Source organism: Salvelinus alpinus, chromosome 6 (assembly GCF_045679555.1).
Source record: "Salvelinus alpinus chromosome 6, SLU_Salpinus.1, whole genome shotgun sequence".
NCBI classification, from domain to species: domain Eukaryota; kingdom Metazoa; phylum Chordata; class Actinopteri; order Salmoniformes; family Salmonidae; genus Salvelinus; species Salvelinus alpinus.
Genome location: NC_092091.1, coordinates 91,762,387 through 91,780,961, shown reverse-complemented (window position 1 = coordinate 91,780,961; position 18,575 = coordinate 91,762,387). Strand labels below are relative to the sequence as shown.

At 44.9% G+C, this 18,575-nt stretch overlaps 1 protein-coding gene across 1 annotated transcript in view; it reads right to left on the bottom strand.

The window, feature by feature from the left end:
* The window catches only part of LOC139579592 (uncharacterized), an 82,552-nt gene extending 68,900 nt beyond the window's left edge, over nucleotides 1-13,652 (bottom strand). Inside the window, exons 1-4 of the mRNA XM_071408353.1 lie at nucleotides 13,066-13,652; nucleotides 12,584-12,868; nucleotides 11,905-12,333; nucleotides 8,190-8,618 (exon numbers count right to left, since the gene is read on the bottom strand). Coding sequence (XP_071264454.1) covers nucleotides 8,190-8,618; nucleotides 11,905-12,333; nucleotides 12,584-12,868; nucleotides 13,066-13,598 — 1,676 coding nt within the window. The 5' untranslated portion in view covers nucleotides 13,599-13,652. The remainder of the gene's footprint in view (nucleotides 1-8,189; nucleotides 8,619-11,904; nucleotides 12,334-12,583; nucleotides 12,869-13,065) is intronic.
* Nucleotides 13,653-18,575: the final 4,923 nt, after the last annotated feature.

Sequence of the window (18,575 nt, the reverse complement as noted above, 5' to 3'; positions counted from 1 at the left end):
TTTCCGGGGGAGAGGCCTGCTGCATACCTTCCTAAAAAGTAAACGATATGTCTCTGCGTTTAAAAAGAAACCTCCCCCTCTTGAGAAGGCTAGTTGGGTCTACAGCTAAAGAACGGAAGGCCATCTTGGGTCGCTGTTCTTCAGATCTCATATTAGCCCTATGTGAGATTGCTTTGAATCTTCTCAAAGGACGCATTCCACTCACCCTGAACCAATTGAAAAAATTAAAGAGACAAAAGACCGCGATCAAACTCTTTGCCAATAAAAGGGCCAGTCTTCAGAAGAAAAGACATAGTATACAACAGTCTGGGGGTTTTCTTCTGCCTTTACTAAGTATAGCCGTGCCCTTCATCACCAGCCTTATTGCGGCCAGACGTGGGGGTTGAACACGCGGTGTGATGGCCACTAAAATGTACTTGGTGCCTCAACAAGAGTTGGATAGACTTAAAAAACAAATGCAGGGTCCTGAAAATATCAGACAAACAGCTGAAAATGATTTGGATACGGCCATGAAGGATGTCTTGAACCGAAAAGGATTGAACCCCTATGATAAGATTCAAAAATACACAAACCTAATGCAAAGGTATTTGACTCGGGTAAAACAAGGGGAGAGAGAGAAAGACTAGCCATTTAACCCTTTCCCTACCGGACCCTTTAACAGATGTCGAACCTAACGAGAGCCCGGCCCCTGTAAGGCCTGTACCGGCGATCTTACCTAGTGGAGATAATATGTCTGGTGAAGCTCAAATGCCAATTGAAGATAAAGTTATGCATGACCTACTGACACATGTGCCGTTACGTAACAGGAAGAATGTTAAATACATTATGAACAAGATAAAAGACTCAAAGGGGGTAGCTGCTTGGAACGACTCTGGAGAGTTTATCCTTCAGGGCTCTGTGGTTAGGGGGTCCCATATGCAGGACTTGCTTAAAAGTACCACGGCTGCCCACAAGGTTGCTGAGGACCGAAGGCCTCCAGGATGGCGTCAGTTTCTTAAGGCCCTGGCAATCCTCAACATTCCCCTCTCGGGTGTACCCAACCATAAGCTTCGTCAACAGATTCAAGCTTTAAAACAAAAGCCTTCAACGAGATACAGCACCCCTAAAGATGACCCAACAACACCTCCACCCTATGAAAACGATGATGATAACTCATTTACTCCCCTGAACGTCTCAGGACCTTTTCCTAATCCCGATCTCTCGGGGTGGTTAGCCTTTTGAAAATGACTTTTGAATGACTATGATTAAATTCAATAAAAAAAAATATTTGAAAAGATAAGCATTTTAACATTTGTGACATTCTTGAAACATATGACGTGAGCCTTGATTACGCGTTCTTAAAGGACACACATTTGAACACTTTTGATATTTTCTAACAAAACAAGCTCATTACTTCTTAAATCATCCTTATAAAGAGACATTACATCTTCAAAAGAAACTCCCCGGGCTCTTTGGCACAGGTAAAATACACAGTGGTGACCGCATGTAGTGGAAAGGTTATCTTGCACTTGTTTGATGTTGTAGTAGATCTTTGAACCGTTTAGGGTCAAATCTTTAATAGATTTAGGGAAATGGGAAAAACCGGGGGGAAAGCCATAGGAATCAAAAAAAGTTGAGATTTTTCTTCCACCTTCCTGTTCTAATGTCATAGCTAGCCAATGTTCACCCGGCATGTGTTTAGGATGGGTATTGACAATAAACATTGCAGGCCTCTCAGGCCATATCTCAATAGGTAATTCATCACAAGCCAACACTCCACAAAATTGTTTTCCAATCAAGCGGCTCATGAGCCCGTCCAACTCTTGGGTATTCATGTCTTTGTTCAAAGGTCCTTAATAATAATCCACTAAGACCTGTCTTCGGGCATTCACTTCCAAGATTGAATCAGAGCATGCATAAACAATCATGCTAACTGTACAGGCTAAAGGTGTACGGAAACGCATTTCCAGCCTGAGGTTCCCTTGGGACACCACAGACAGATTTCCTGAGGTGTCATCATCAGGGGATAAATTGAAAGCATACAACGTGTAACCCTCTGCAAAATCATTTCTGTCAATAGGTAAAGAGAGATCTTTTAGATGTCGCCCTGTAGCCAGGAATAGATTGTAAAATTCTCGCACAGATATGTTGTTATTAAATTGTGGTTGGAAAGCCTTCGCCGGAACCTGACGTCCGTCCTGACAGAGCGCTACATACTCTGCATTGAAGTGCTGAAAATTAAAGGGGTTTTTATCTAAACTGCCCGTATTAGAGGCGTGATCAACCAGACCTATAACCACATATCTAGGTAAAGGGCCTAGAAATAGGTTTTCTTGACTGCAGATTCTACTGCCCACAGGTATGCTAAAGGTTTTCATGGTAATTCTTTGGAGAGGGTAAAGGGCATTTCCTTTCATCAAAGCATGTGAGTGACCCAGGCGCACGGCCGGAGATACAGATACTTTTTTAATAAAAAGGGTTGCCCCCAACACTTTCAAACTAAAATCCCCGTCTTGGGGAGACATCAGGCAAAAATCATCCTTGGCCCTGGTTAATTTTAATCTTAAATCAACCGAATTTAAGAGTAACCGTTCTTGAAAGAAAATGTCAGAGTGTATAGGGCCTAGCAAATGAAACTCTCGAGATTCGGCGCAGTAGCGAGCTCGTGCCGCTAGTCCTTTGTTTGCACCGGTGGAAGGGTCTGTCGATTCCATAGAGGCTCCTGCAGTATCCTTGCTAAACAGCCCGGCGCTAAATTGGGTTTTGAGAGTGTCTTCGGAGTAGTTTAGTAAACACTCCATGATGGCTCTATAAGGGTATGTAGCGCTGCTTTGACTGATTAGGCGTTCACCCAAAGTCACATCAACTTGGGAGAAAATGGTGGCCACTGGGTAATTAATGAGACTCACTTTGGCATCGCCTGCAATATTAGACCCATCTCTTTTGGTCACTTTTAGACGTAAATGCACCAAGGTGTTGTTGAGGTCCAGATAGTTGTCACCGTGGCCTGGTATGAAAAATTCGATAGGCCCGTTATCGGTAATAGCAGAGAGAGGGGCAATCTCCACATAACTGGATCTATCTATTGAATGCTGCGTTAACGGTGCCGTGAAAAGATCGAGTTCTGTCTTTATAGCTTCAGAGGACATTCGATGTAAAAGAGCCATGTCACTTATTCTTTTAGAAAATACTTCCTAGTATTCTTTTAGCCTGTTTTGGTACAGACCTCCTCACTTTACCCCGTCTTTGACTTACTGAGGTTCTTTTAACAGTTAACCGCCGCTTTTTAGGTGCCGGCCTACGCCTTAAACCAGGGGGTCTCTTTTTTGGCCTTCGAGACAATATCATAAGCCCCGAGCCTTCTTGATGCTCCACCTCTGGTGACGCCCTTCGGGTCATAGCATTGGCTACAACCTCACTTACTATATTTTTAGCCGCTGATTTTAAATGTGGTTTGGCTATGCTGAAGCCTCTCTTCATAAACGGTAAAACCATCCTGAAGAGGTTACGGAATATACCTCCTATCCCCGAACCATACATTGTCGGCGCTCCATGATATCCTGGTAGTCCATTACCCACTTGATCCACATAGTATGAAACATAACGGTTAGGGTCGAGCTGATGGTGCTCCATAACTCTTTTATTTGTATTATGTTTATAAATATAATACAGCTATTATATATGTAGAGAGGTTTTGGTGGGTCTAAAGTGGAGTTTTACAATCGTTTTACCATAAGTAAATTCAATGTTTTCGTTCTGATCCGTTTTAAGCTCAACCAGAATGTTTTCAATATAGTTCTTGCTGACATGTACGTAGTGCGGCTTGTCATAATTGACAGTGACGATGTCCCCATCCTTGCCGTCTATATGAACTGTTCGCAGGAGGGGCACACAGCTGTCTCCGACCCTTTGATAGGTTATGATGTCGGTATAGACAAATATGTTGTAAAAGCCTGCATGTATATCCGCAGGGAATGGGAATAATTTATCGTTCACATACGTCCATTTATTGGGACCCATCCCCAACATGTAGGATAAATTACCGCTGGTCTTTATACCTCCGTTAGCAGGCCCTGAGATTTGTATCCTTTTATGGATTGGATTGTAGAATAGGAATATTTCCATCTTGTTCAGGGTTAGGTGTTCATTCAACTCTGAGACGATCCTGTCGACGGTTCTATAGAAACCTTTTTTAAGCTTAATAAGTTTCGCAGGTTCCGATAACCTTTTGCAATAAAAATCACGGTCCTTAGCTTTGATATTATACCAACTATGGGGGTATGTAATCTCGCTGAGACCTACTTCCCAAGCCTCTGATAACTCTATAGGCTTTGGAAAATTGGTTGTATACTTCGAACTCTGATTATTACGATATATCTGTGCCGACGCATTACTGGGGAGAGTCAGGTAGAAGCCGCTGTGTTCCATGATGCCCAACTGTGTACACGCGAATGATGCGCTAGTTATCATGACTAGGGGTTTAAATTAATCCCCGTTGCCTCCACCACATCCTGCTCCAATACCCAACTGTTGAACTTTTGAGGCCAGTTTTTCCAGCGGACCAGCAACCATTTTTTACCCTTTTCTCTCTTCTGATCTAGAATCTCCTCCACGTGAAAGACTTTGTCTTTACCCAACTGGACCTTCTGTAATTCCTTCTCATAAAAAGATCCCTCTATAAGATCCCCGTCATAATCTTTTAATTTGTAGACCGGCGGAATGCGTGGCAGACATTCGGTAACGGTAAACAACTCCGAGCTAAAGCCTTGTTCGTATTTTTTGTCGAAAACACCCCTCAACTTTGATATACGCACCAAGTCACCCACTAGGAATTTAAAAGTCATTTTTTTCTTACGGCGAAGTGGGAACAAACCATACATATTTTTAAAGACTTGAAAAGAGTTTTCCGAAGAGACCTCAGAGGGCTTCATACGTATAGTCTTATGGTAGCTGTGGTTGTACCCGTTTACTAAATCCTGAACTATGTCTGTATATCTGTTGGTGTTGTGAGCTGTAAAATATCGCCACATCCGCTCTTTCAAAGTCCTATTAAAGCGTTCCACAACCGAAGCTTTCAAATCAGAGCCTGTAGCAAAATGTACTATATTATACTTATTCATTAGCTTCTGAAATGTTTTATTAAAAAATTCTTTTCCGCCATCCGTCTGCACTTTCTTGGGTGCGCCTCCTGCCTTCAAGATCGATTCAAAGGCCCTGGTCACCTCTGCCCCGCTCTTATTTTTTAACACCCTTACATAGGCTAATTTAGAGAAAATATCTATAACAGTTAGCATGTAGCGATTTCCATCATTTTTATCGGCAAGGGACTGCATGTCACATAGATCCGCCTGAAATTGGGATAATGGATGCGTAGAAAAAAACTCTATTTCTTGGAAATTGTTTTCTTACAGGTTTATGTAGAGTGTAGGCATCTTGCTCTGATAACCATTCATTCACTTTAGCATCGCTTAACAGACTACCTGTTTCTTCGACTATAGCTCTCTGTAAACGCTCTTTACCCCCATAAGACCCGGGGTTAGCGGGATTATAATATATGTTTTTCAACAGCTGCTCAGCCATCCTTCTTGCCTCTCGGAGGTACAATAACGTTAATGAGCCACTTTCATATAACGACAACATTTCAGTTTGTGAATTTTTATTTTAAGAATGCAACAATTATTAAGTATACAGACAATTCAGGATTTGTTGCAAGATACAAGTCCCCGTTTTCTCAACAATCACAGCATGCAACACCCTGTATATATTGTTTAGATTTACAGGTTTGTTTCGCTGAATTTTTAAAACACACACGTCTGATATATAAGTATATAAACAACAAATATGATACACATTCACATTAAAGGGTGGTTCAAACAAATAATGTAAAATCTTAGCCAAAGTTTTTTCTAGTTCTTCAGAATCCTCAACAAGCCTTGATACCATATGTGACCATTGTAAACTCTCGCCCGTATGTCGGACATGTTTCATGATTTGCTCCATTTTCAGCAAACGCTCTACATTAGCCCAGGTATTGTGTGTCGTGTAGAACGATCCCTTGTTCACTTTATTTTCAATAATCTGATGCATAACATATGTAAGGTCTCTCAAAAGAAAAAAGGTATTTATTCGCTCAAACATCGTAGACACATAGTTACCCATAGCTCTAAATAACAAAATGTCACTCGGTCTCTTGGGATTTATTGAGCCAGAAAAGCATCACATCAGACACCACAGCTTCCCTGTATTTGTTGTCGTCCACCAGGGTGTGTCGGATTTCTTTGAGTTTCTCGTGGATGAAGATGGCCTCCTTCAGTTCATGTAGGAAGGCTTCGGTTACCCCGTAAACTCTAGGGATAGACGGCACAAGACCCATAGACTCCAGGGCGATGACCAGCGCTGGTATAAAACGGCAGGACCACAGTCTTTTCACCAGCTCCTCAGAATGATTGAAAAAGTAGTATCTAGGCGGGTCGTAGAGGCAAGGATGACGACGCTGGCTGGGATGATTGATCTCACAGCCGATGCATTTTTATCGTATATATATTCGCCAATCACCACGTTTAAAAGTGTAGCTACAGAGGCCTTGATGGTGTCCACAAAAATAGTACTGGCCACCCCATCAAACACATCCTCAGGCTGGGTAAATGTCGGGGGTGTCACGGGTCTTGCCAGGGGTGCGTAGAGTGTCGGGCTTCGTGGCATAGAGTCTTTAGTGTCGGGCCCCCATGACGTAGTGGCTTCCTCGTAGATGGTCTGGAGATCCATGGTGTATGCTGAAATGAAGAACTGGCTGCTTTTTTCTTTTTATTGTAGAACAAGGCCATTGGGTATCTGGGGGGCGGGGTTAAAGCATCCGCTTACTTAGTTTTCTTCTGACGCTGTATCTTCTTGAGGCTCTTTTGCATCGTAATCTTTACGATTCGTATATATTATGCACTTCTTTAAATGAACAAGGCTCTGCCGCTGTTGGCTCTGTACAAAGAGAGCATCCAAAGGCTGCAACATTTTCAATTCCAGTACATCCCAACTCTTAAAAGGAATAAGCAGACGCAGTCGGGTATCCCCAGTCAGGCCACCACCCCTAAGGTTGTGGTTTCGGATTGCCTCGGTGCCGATATAGAACTCCACGCTGCCGCACGGTCGGCCATTCTGTCTTTGTATTTTCACCCTGTGAAATATTTGTCCTGAGGAGTCAGGGGTACCTTCCCAACGGGTCTCGTGGCCCGTGAACACACTATACCCCTTGGTGATAAGGCTCAGTTCAGGACACACAACCTTGCGAAAAACCGACCAGTCTTCAACACCATATTCCAAGCCTACAGTCTGGTCTGTATATTCTTCTCCTTCATCTACCGTATAGAGGGTCACTCTACAGGCCAGGTAATCAAACCGATACCCCCACTGCTGGCCATTAGACATCAACACTTGATCTGTCAGAGCATTTGCTGGCGGTATTTGGGTTCTATACACATTTAAAAAACGTTTTTTTGGCGCATCATATATTGCTGGTTGATACTTTGCCCTTGCTCTATGGGCAACCCGAGGGCCTGCTTCAGTTGTTACCGTCATCACTTCTTTGGTACCGATCCCAAATTCCATGGTTATTCTTAAGATCTTGTGCACTCTTAAACAGGAATTGTTCAGCGGCTTTATAAGGGGCCTTAACCAACCCCAAACCGTGAGAAACAGTAACAGGGTGACCTGACACCTGGTCACTTACCCAACCACCCCACCCCCCTCAAACCAAAAGGGGGGTCAGGACAGGAAACCCTGGGCTTGCACGCGTCAGCAGAACATCAGCAGAACATAGGGTCATCAATCATTTTTTTGACAGCTGGACTTAGGGTCATCAATCATTAACGGTTGACCTGTCAAATGGACCCTTACTCACCCCATAGCCCCCACCTAACCAGGCTTGCCTGACCAGAAGACATGCACACGTCATCACTACATAGGGTTCACATAGAGTTCACATAGGGTCATCAATCAAAATTTTGACACGTCACATCTACTTTAATCTCTCTGACTCCATCTTTTAAAACAATACAACTATGAATTGTAATTTTGTTCAATTTCAATTCCTATTGAATTAGAATTTCTACAGCATCTTCACATGTGCATGTATTAAAAAGATAAAGACAGTGTAAAACATAAATACTATCTACACCAGGTAAATGACATATGGACTCTTGTTGGATAAACTCACTCACCTCAGCTGTGAGATGTAGGGCAGACACTGAAGGAAACTCTTCACTTCACTCTCTTCATCTGACCAACCCTTCAGCTCTACTGGTTTCTTCTCTGGTTGGAGTTTCAGCACTTCTAGGAGGAGGGAGGCCTTTCTCTCTGAGAGGTCTATAGACCAGACTGCAGGAGCTGACTGGTAAACTGTCTGTAATGTGGGAAGGAAACTCCTGCCTGTTTGAGTCTCATAGTCCTTCACATGTGAGCACAGATCCAGCAGGAAATCACATTTCTGATTGTGATATACTTCAGACAGTGACAACACTTTCTCTACAGTTGTTTGTATGGTTCCTCTCTCATGGAGAGCTGCTTGAAGACACAGATTCAGTAGGAATGTCTTCTCTCTCCTTGTCCTCTCTTCAGGGGATCTTCTCTGATCTTGTGGAGGAGTAAAACTGCAAGAACAGTTTAACAACAAATAGATGAATATGTGAGATATGATATGTATTTCTGAAGGTCACATTATGGTGTGTAAAATACAATGACTATCTTTCTAAACTCATCATCCACTTCAATTGTTCCTTATAATCCTGACCACAAAGTAAGATTGCATCTTTCTAAACACTAAGTGTCTGTTTAGTATATTAATTTACTGCAGAAAGCTACAAACTTCCTCTCTAAAGGGAAATACAGTGTCATGACGTTGGCCTGGGCGTAGGTTTATGACAGTCATAAATACCTCTTCCCCCCTTTCCTCTCCCTACTCTACTGATGTGACGTTAGAATACCCCTTTTGGTTAACATAGAGATTCTGGGAACATCAGAAGTTGGGGGGAAATGAACTATATTCTGGTAATCCAACCAACTGAACATATGCGGTGGTACTTAAGGTATATTATGTCAGTTCGGTTGCCCTCTGACACATTCTCATCAATGATAGAATGACATAAACTCTACTGTGGAAAGTCTGCACATCAGAGGTATCGGATTCACATGGAATTGTTGTTTAATTCAAATGTTTGAATATGAAATTATTTGTGAAGAGATTAAATGTAATTTTAGCTTCCAAATGAGAGATTTGGGTTTTCATAAGTTTAGTGCTCTGCTCAACCAGTGGCCCGTCCCTGTGAAGAGACATGGGTTATAAACTTTTCAGACACACCCCTCTCCCTCCACTATAAAAGCCATTGACGAAGATTTAACCTTCTGTTCCGGGTACATTAGGATGACGATCCCATGTCAGAATGTTTCAGGTAATAACTACAGAACGAAGCCAACATCAGCATGAGCTTTGGTTGTGAATGGTATGAACTTTGAACTCTTATTCACTACCGAAGTGATACGTCCTAGCCGTTGGGTTAGCAGCTGCAAACATAAATTAGGATAGGACAGACAGAGTATCCCGTCTACCACACAACTATCCAATTGACCACCAGAGACATCATTCTTCAAAGGACAAAGGACCCGGTTGGGAAACACGGCCTTCCATCTAACACCAACCTACTGAAGCGCAGCTCAGAGTAAATATTTATTGCATTTTCCTTTTCCAAATGGGCGGTAATTTAGAATGCATACGATATTGTATTTACGATAGCACAGCTTCGCCTCTGTTCCAGCTTCCCGCTCTTTCACTCAAACCCAGTCCTTTTTCTTTTGTGTAACCAGCTGTCATATCTGTTCCGCCCGCTAGGGACGTTTTCCTTTATGACGTAATTTGTAATCAAGGTATGATTCTTTCCGTGTATACAGTGGGGCAAAATAGTATTTATTCAGCCACCAATTGTGCAAGTTCTCCCACTTAGAAAGATGAGAGAGGCCTGTAATTTTCATCATAAGTACACTTCAACTATGACAGACAAAATTAGAAAAAAAATCCAGAAAATCACATTGTAGGACTTTTAATGAATTTATTTACAAATGATGGTGGAAAATAAGTATTTGGTCAATAACAAAAGTTTATCTCAATACTTTGTTATATACCCTTTGTTGGCAATGACAGAGGTCAAACGTTTTATGTAAGTCTTCACAAGGTTTTCACACACTGTTGCTGGTATTTTGGCCCATTCCTCCATGCAGATCTCATCTAGAGCAGTGATGTTTTGGGGCTGTTGCTGGGCAACACGGACTTTCAACTCCAAAGATTTTCTATGGGGTTGAGATCTGGAGACTGGCTAGGCCACTCCATGACCTTGAAATGCTTCTTACGGAGCCACTCCTTCGTTGCCCGGGCGGTGTGTTTGGGATCATTGTCATGCTGAAAGACCCAGCCACGTTTCATCTTCAATGCCCTTGCTGATGGAAGGAGGTTTTCACTCAAAATCTCACGATACATGGCCCCATTCATTCTTTCCTTTACACGGATCAGTCGTCCTGGTCCCTTTGCAGAAAAACAGCCCCAAATCATGATGTTTCCACCCCCATGCTTCACAGTAGGTATGGTGTTCTTTGGATGCAACTCAGCATTCTTTGGCCTCCAAACACGACGAGTTGAGTTTTTACCAAAAAGTTATATTTTGGTTTCATCTGACCATATGACATTCTCCCAATCTTCTTCTGGATCATCCAAATGCTCTCTAGCAAACTTCAGACGGGCCTGGACATGTACTGGCTTAAGCAGGGGGACACGTCTGGCACTGCAGGATTTGAGTCCCTGGCGGCGTAGTGTGTTACTGATGGTAGGCTTTGTTACTTTGGTCCCAGCTCTCTGCAGGTCATTCACTAGGTCCCCCCGTGTGGTTCTGGGATTTTGCTCACCGTTCTTGTGATCATTTTGACCCCACGGGGTGAGATCTTGCGTGGAGCCCCAGATCGAGGGAGATTATCAGTGGTCTTGTATGTCTTCCATTTCTTAATAATTGCTCCCACAGTTGATTTCTTCAAACCAAGCTGCTTACCTATTGCAGATTCAGTCTTCCCAGCCTGGTGCAGGTCTACAATTTTGTTTCTGGTGTCCTTTGACAGCTCTTTGGTCTTGGCCATAGTGGAGTTTGGAGTGTGGCTGTTTGAGGTTGTGGACAGGTGTCTTTTATACTGAAAACAAGTTCAAACAGGTGCCATTAATACAGGTAACGAGTGGAGGCCAGAGGAGCCTCTTAAAGAAGAAGTTACAGGTCCGTGAGAGCCAGAAATCTTGCTTGTTTGTAGGTGACCAAATACTTATTTTCCACCATAATTTGCAAATAAATTCATTAAAAATCCTACAATGTGATTTTCTGGATAAATTTTTTTCTCATTTTGTCTGTCATAGTTGAAGTGTACCTATGATGAAAATTACAGGCCTCTCACATCTTTTTAAGTGGGAGAACTTGCACAATTCGTGGCTGACTAAATACTTTTTTGCCCCACTGTATGTAATTCTGTTGGATTAGTTAGGTATTTGGTAAATAAATAATTAAACCCAATTGTGTATTGCTGATTCAACTTGTTAGCCAGGGTTCGTGAAGATAACCAAGAATTTACAACTTTCAGATGAGACTGAAATAAGGTGACGATTAATATTGACTGCTATTGATTACTCGGTCTTTAAGAGTTTATTCGGAAGAGAACAGCTCTATAAATATTATTTCGTGTTGCCCCGACTTTCTAGTTAATTACATTTACATGATTAGTTCAATCAGGTAATATTAATTACGAAGAAAGTATTTTATAGAATAGCATGTTATAACACTTAATCCGGCATAGCAAAGACACGACAACAGGGACAGACAACTACAATCTCTGAAGTGTACTGATCCAACTCACCTCAGCTGTGAGATGTAGGGCAGACACTGAAGGAAACCCTTCACTTCGCTCTCTTCATCTGACCAGCCCTTCAGCTCTACTGGTTTCTTCTCTGGTTGGAGTTTCAGCACTTCTAGGAGGAGGGAGGCCTTTCTCTCTGAGAGGTCTATGGACCAGACTGCAGGAGCTGGCTGGTAAAGCGGGTTCAATGATGGAAGGACACTCCTGGCTGTTTGATTCCTATTGTACTTCACATGAGAGTACAGATCCAGCAGGATGTCATATCTCTCAGTTTGATACACAGAGAACAGTGACAGCAGTGTGTTCACAGTTCTCTGGACTGTATCTCTGTGATCTAGTGCTGCTTGTAGACACAAATCTAGTAGGACTGCTTTCTCTTCTGTCTCCAGTCTTTCAGGGGATCCTCTCTGATGCTGTAGAGGGGTAAACCTGTGACCCATAAAACACAAGAATGTCTATGTTCAGATAGAAGCAGGGAGAATGTGACTGCTGCCTCTTTTACAGACTGAATACTGTTGTCATGTCTATCTTGTTGTGTTGCTGTAATGTCTTGTTTGTCCGTCTTAGCCTTTTGATAGGTTGTCATTGGAAATAAGAACAATACGTTCTCATTTGACTTAAATAAATTAATAGTCACAAAGACATTGAGTAAATATACATTGGCTGTGGAAACACTCACCTGAGCTTGTTGATATTTGTTAGACACTTTAAAATGGTTTTGCTGAGAGCTTCACTGAGAACAATTCTCTGATCCCAGTGTAGACAGAGACGAACCCTCTCTAGACTCTGTTTCATCACTTCTTCTGCTCTCTCAAACACTCGTCTTTCACCCTGGACTGGAAGGTGCAACTCATTTCCACAGAGACCAAGTAAGCTGGTGAAGTCCATCTCTGCCTCACTTCTCAGCAAAGTTGTCCAGAGTTGACACAGCATTGAGGGGTCAGATGAATCACCAGAGGATGGTCTTTAAATAATGGATTATGAATTAGATTATACTGATTATTTCAAAGTAGCATGACACAGAAGTGTTTATAACTCAGCATCTGAAGGGAAGAGAATATAAGATATTTTTTTTTAAAGATGGGTTGTTTCATCCCCATTTCTCTTTCTTTGGCTAATTAATTGGAAATAAACTGGTGAATTAGAGAACACAAATATTACCCAAGATGTCTGACGTTCTTCAGAGAGCCCAGTATCAGCCTTACTCCTTGGTCTGACACAGTGCAGCTGTCCAGGTCCAAGCCAACATTTCTCTCTGCAGACTGACTGGTCACATAAGAAACTGCACAGCACTGGTGAGGATCAAGATGTTCTCCACTCAGGTCTAGATGATAGTCCAGTTTGTCCAGGAGAAGCTGACAGGCATCAGTAGACTGATATTCATACAAGCACTGACACAAAAACAGAAGATCTATCTCAATCTCAGGAGCACCACCTTCTTCATGATCTTGGTTTGTTTGAGATGGAAGAAATGTGTTCACCACTTCCTTGAAGAACCATTCTGACGTCTTCTTGATCTGTTGATCTGGAACTAGACCGTTTACCAATCTAATTTTCCTCTCATTCAGAAGCCCACACAGGAAAGGAATCAAGTATTTTGTGTGTTTCCATTCTTCAGTCTGGCACTTCTCTAGAACCTCTCTGATTTTGTCTGGATTCTGTAAGAGCCAAAGGGCACCAAAGAACTCCTGCATTGTGTAGTGGAGAAATGCTGAGTAGGTGTCTGACGCTGTGGGTGCAACCTTAACCATAAGTGTCATGTTTTGTCTTTGATCATGTCTTGTCCCTGTGCTTCCCTCTGCTGGTCTTATTAGGTTATTTCTCTTTCTCTCTCTCTATCGTTCCGTTCATGCTCCCAGCTGTTTCTCATTCTCCCTACGACCTCATTTACTCTTTCACACCTGTCCCCTATTTTGCCCTCTGATTAGAGTCCCTATTTCTCCCTCTGTTTTCCGCTCCTGTCCTTGTCGGATTCTTGTTTGATGTTTGCTGTTCCTGTGTCCTTGTTTCGCCCTGTCGTGTTCATTGCCTTCTTCAGATGCTGCGTGTGAGCAGGTGTCAATGTCAGCTACGGCCAGTGCCTTCCCGAAGCGACCTGCAGTCTGTGGTCGCGTCTCCAGGCGTTCCTCTCTATTGACGAGAGGATTTCAGTTTCCTGTTTTGGATTACCATTGATTATATCCAGGAGAATCATTATTTGTTTTATACTGGAATAAAGACTCAGTTACTATTACGTCGCTTTTGGGTCCTCATTCATCAGCATAACAGAAGAATCCGACCAAGATGGACCCAGCGACTATGGATTCTCTCAACACTGCCGTCGAGTTCCAGGGAGCAATGCTCGGCAGACACGAGCAGGAATTGTTTGCTGCTCGTCATGCCGTTGAGACCCTGGCCGCTCAGGTCTCCGATCTCTCTGGACAGTTTCAGAGTCTTCGTCTCGTGCCACCAGCTACTTCCTGGTCTTCCGAGTCTCCGGAACCTAGGGTTAATAACCCACCATGTTACTCTGGGCAGCCCACTGAGTGTCGCTCCTTTCTCACCCAGTGTGATATTGTGTTCTCTCTCCAGCCCAACACGTACTCAAGAGAGAGAGCTCGGATCGCTTACGTCATATCACTCCTTACTGGTCGGGCTCGGGAGTGGGGCACAGCTATCTGGGAGGCAAGGGCTGAGTGTTCTAACGATTATCAGAACTTTAAAGAGGAGATGATACGGGTTTTTGATCGTTCAGTTTTTGGGAAGGAGGCTTCCAGGGCCCTGGCCTCCCTATGTCAAGGTGATCGATCCATAACGGATTACTCTATAGAGTTTCGCACTCTTGCTGCCTCCAGTGACTGGAACGAGCCGGCGTTGCTCGCTCGTTTTCTGGAGGGACTTCACGCTGAGGTTAAGGATGAGATTCTCTCCCGGGAGGTTCCTTCCAGCGTGGACTCTTTGATTGCACTCGCCATCCGCATAGAACGACGGATAGATCTTCGTCATCGAGCTCGTGGAAGAGAGCTCGCGTTAACGGTGCTTCCCCTCTCCGCATCTCAACCATCTCCTCCCACCGGCTCTGAGACTGAGCCCATGCAGCTGGGAGGTATTCGCATCTCGACTAAGGAGAGGGAACGGAGAATCACCAACCGCCTTTGCCTCTATTGCGGTTCTGCTGGACATTTTGTCATGTCATGTCCAGTAAAAGCCAGAGCTCATCAGTAAGCGGAGGGCTACTGGTGAGCGCTACTACTCAGGTCTCTCCATCAAGATCCTGTACTACCTTGTCGGTCCATCTACGCTGGACCGGTTCGGCTGCTTCCTGCAGTGCCTTGATAGACTCAGGGGCTGAGGGTTGTTTTATGGACGAAGCATGGGCTCGGAAACATGACATTCCTCTCAGACAGTTAGGGAAGCCCACGCCCATGTTCGCCTTAGATGGTAGTCTTCTCCCCAGTATCAGATGTGAGACACTACCTTTAACCCTCACAGTATCTGGTAACCACAGTGAGACCATTTCCTTTTTGATTTTTCGTTCACCTTTTACACCTGTTGTTTTGGGTCATCCCTGGCTAGTATGTCATAATCCTTCTATTAATTGGTCAAGTAATTCTATCCTATCTTGGAACGTTTCTTGTCATGTGAAGTGTTTAATGTCTGCTATCCCTCCTGTGTCTTCTGTCCCCTCTACTCAGGAGGAACCTGGTGATTTGACAGGAGTGCCGGAGGAATATCATGATCTGCGCACGGTCTTCAGTCGGTCCAGAGCCAGCTCCCTTCCTCCTCACCGGTCGTATGATTGTTGTATTGATCTCCTTCCGGGGACCACTCCCCCTCGGGGTAGACTATACTCTCTGTCGGCTCCCGAACGTAAGGCTCTCGAGGATTATCTGTCTGTTTCTCTCGACGCCGGTACCGTGGTGCCTTCTTCCTCTCCCGCCGGAGCGGGATTTTTCTTTGTTAAGAAGAAGGACGGTACTCTGCGCCCCTGCGTGGATTATCGAGGGCTGAATGACATAACGGTTAAGAATCGTTATCCGCTTCCCCTTATGTCGTCAGCCTTCGAGATTTTGCAGGGAGCCAGGTGCTTTACTAAGTTGGACCTTCGTAACGCTTACCATCTCGTACGCATCAGAGAGGGGGACGAGTGGAAAACGGCGTTTAACACTCCGTTAGGGCATTTTGAATACCGGGTTCTGCCGTTCGGTCTCGCTAATGCTCCAGCTGTCTTTCAGGCATTAGTTAATGATGTACTGAGAGACATGCTGAACATTTTTGTTTTCGTTTACCTTGACGATATCCTGATTTTTTCACCGTCACTCGAGATTCATGTTCAGCACGTTCGACGTGTACTCCAGCGCCTTTTAGAGAATTGTCTCTACGTGAAGGCTGAGAAGTGCGCCTTTCATGTCTCCTCTGTCACTTTTCTCGGTTCTGTTATTTCCGCTGAAGGCATTCAGATGGATCCCGCTAAGGTCCAGGCTGTCAGCGATTGGCCCGTCCCTAAGTCACGTGTCGAGTTGCAGCGCTTTCTCGGTTTCGCTAATTTCTATCGGCGTTTCATTCGTAATTTCGGTCAAGTGGCTGCCCCTCTCACAGCTCTGACTTCTGTCAAGACTTGCTTTAAGTGGTCCGGTTCCGCCCAGGGAGCTTTTGATCTCCTCAAGAAGCGTTTTACATCCGCCCCTATCCTTGTTACTCCTGACGTCACTAAACAATTCATTGTCGAGGTTGACGCTTCAGAGGTGGGCGTGGGAGCCATTCTGTCTCAGCGCTTCCAGTCTGACGATAAGGTCCATCCTTGCGCTTACTTTTCTCATCGCCTGTCGCCATCGGAACGCAACTATGATGTGGGTAACCGCGAACTGCTCGCCATCCGCTTAGCCATAGGCGAATGGCGACAGTGGTTGGAGGGGGCGACCGTCCCTTTTGTCGTTTGGACTGACCATAAGAACCTTGAGTACATCCGTTCGGCCAAACGACTTAATGCACGTCAAGCTCGTTGGGCGTTGTTTTTCGCTCGTTTCGAGTTCGTGATTTCCTATCGTCCGGGAAATAAGAACACCAAGCCTGATGCCTTATCCCGTCTCTTTAGTTCTTCTGTGGCTTCTACCTACCCCGAGGGGATTCTCCCTGAAGGGCGTGTTGTCGGGTTGACTGTCTGGGGAATTGAGAGACAGGTAAAGCAAGCACTCACTCACACTGCGTCGCCGCGCGCTTGTCCTAGTAACCTTCTGTTCGTTCCTGTCTCTACTCGTCTGGCTGTTCTTCAGTGGGCTCACTCTGCCAAGTTAGCTGGCCACCCCGGCGTTCGGGGTACGCTTGCTTCTATTCGCCAGCGGTTTTGGTGGCCTACTCAGGAGCGGGACACGCGTCGTTTCGTGGCTGCTTGTTCGGACTGCGCGCAGACTAAGTCAGGTAACTCTCCTCCTGCCGGTCGTCTCAGACCGCTTCCCATTCCTTCTCGACCATGGTCTCACATCGCCTTAGACTTTATTACCGGTCTGCCTTCGTCTGCGGGGAAGACTGTGATTCTTACGGTTATCGATAGGTTCTCTAAGGCGGCACATTTCATTCCCCTCGCTAAGCTTCCTTCCGCTAAGGAGACGGCACAAATCATCATTGAGAATGTGTTCAGAATTCATGGCCTCCCGTTAGACGCCGTTTCAGACAGAGGTCCGCAATTCACGTCACAGTTTTGGAGGGAGTTCTGTCGTTTGATTGGTGCTTCCGTCAGTCTCTCTTCCGGGTTTCATCCCCAGTCTAACGGTCAAGCAGAAAGGGCCAATCAGTCGATTGGTCGCATTTTACGCAGCCTTTCGTTTCGAAACCCTGCGTCTTGGGCAGAACAGCTCCCCTGGGCTGAGTACGCTCACAACTCGCTTCCTTCGTCTGCTACCGGGCTGTCCCCGTTTCAGAGTAGTCTTGGCTACCAGCCTCCTCTGTTTTCGTCCCAGCTCGCCGAGTCCAGCGTTCCCTCCGCTCAGGCTTTTGTCCAACGTTGTGAGCGCACCTGGAGGAGGGTCAGGTCTGCACTTTGCCGTTACAGGGCGCAGACTGTGAGAGCCGCCAATAAACGTAGGATTAAGAGTCCTAGGTATTGTCGCGGTCAGAGAGTGTGGCTTTCCACTCGTAACCTTCCCCTTACGACAGCTTCTCGCAAGTTGACTCCGCGGTTCATTGGTCCGTTCCGTGTCTCTCAGGTCGTCAATCCTGTCGCTGTGCGACTGCTTCTTCCGCAACATCTTCGTCGCGTCCACCCTGTCTTCCATGTCTCCTGTGTCAAGCCTTTTCTTCGCGCCCCCGTTCGTCTTCCCTCCCCCCCCCCCGTCCTTGTCGAGGGCGCTCCTATTTACAAGGTACGGAAGATCATGGACATGCGTTCTCGGGGACGTGGTCACCAGTACTTAGTGGATTGGGAGGGTTACGGTCCTGAGGAGAGGAGTTGGGTTCCATCTCGGGACGTGCTGGACCGTTCGTTGATTGATGATTTCCTTCGTTGCCGCCAGGGTTCCTCCTCGAGTGCGCCAGGAGGCGCTCGGTGAGTGGGGGGGTACTGTCATGTTTTGTCTTTGATCATGTCTTGTCCCTGTGCTTCCCTCTGCTGGTCTTATTAGGTTATTTCTCTTTCTCTCTCTCTATCGTTCCGTTCATGCTCCCAGCTGTTTCTCATTCTCCCTACGACCTCATTT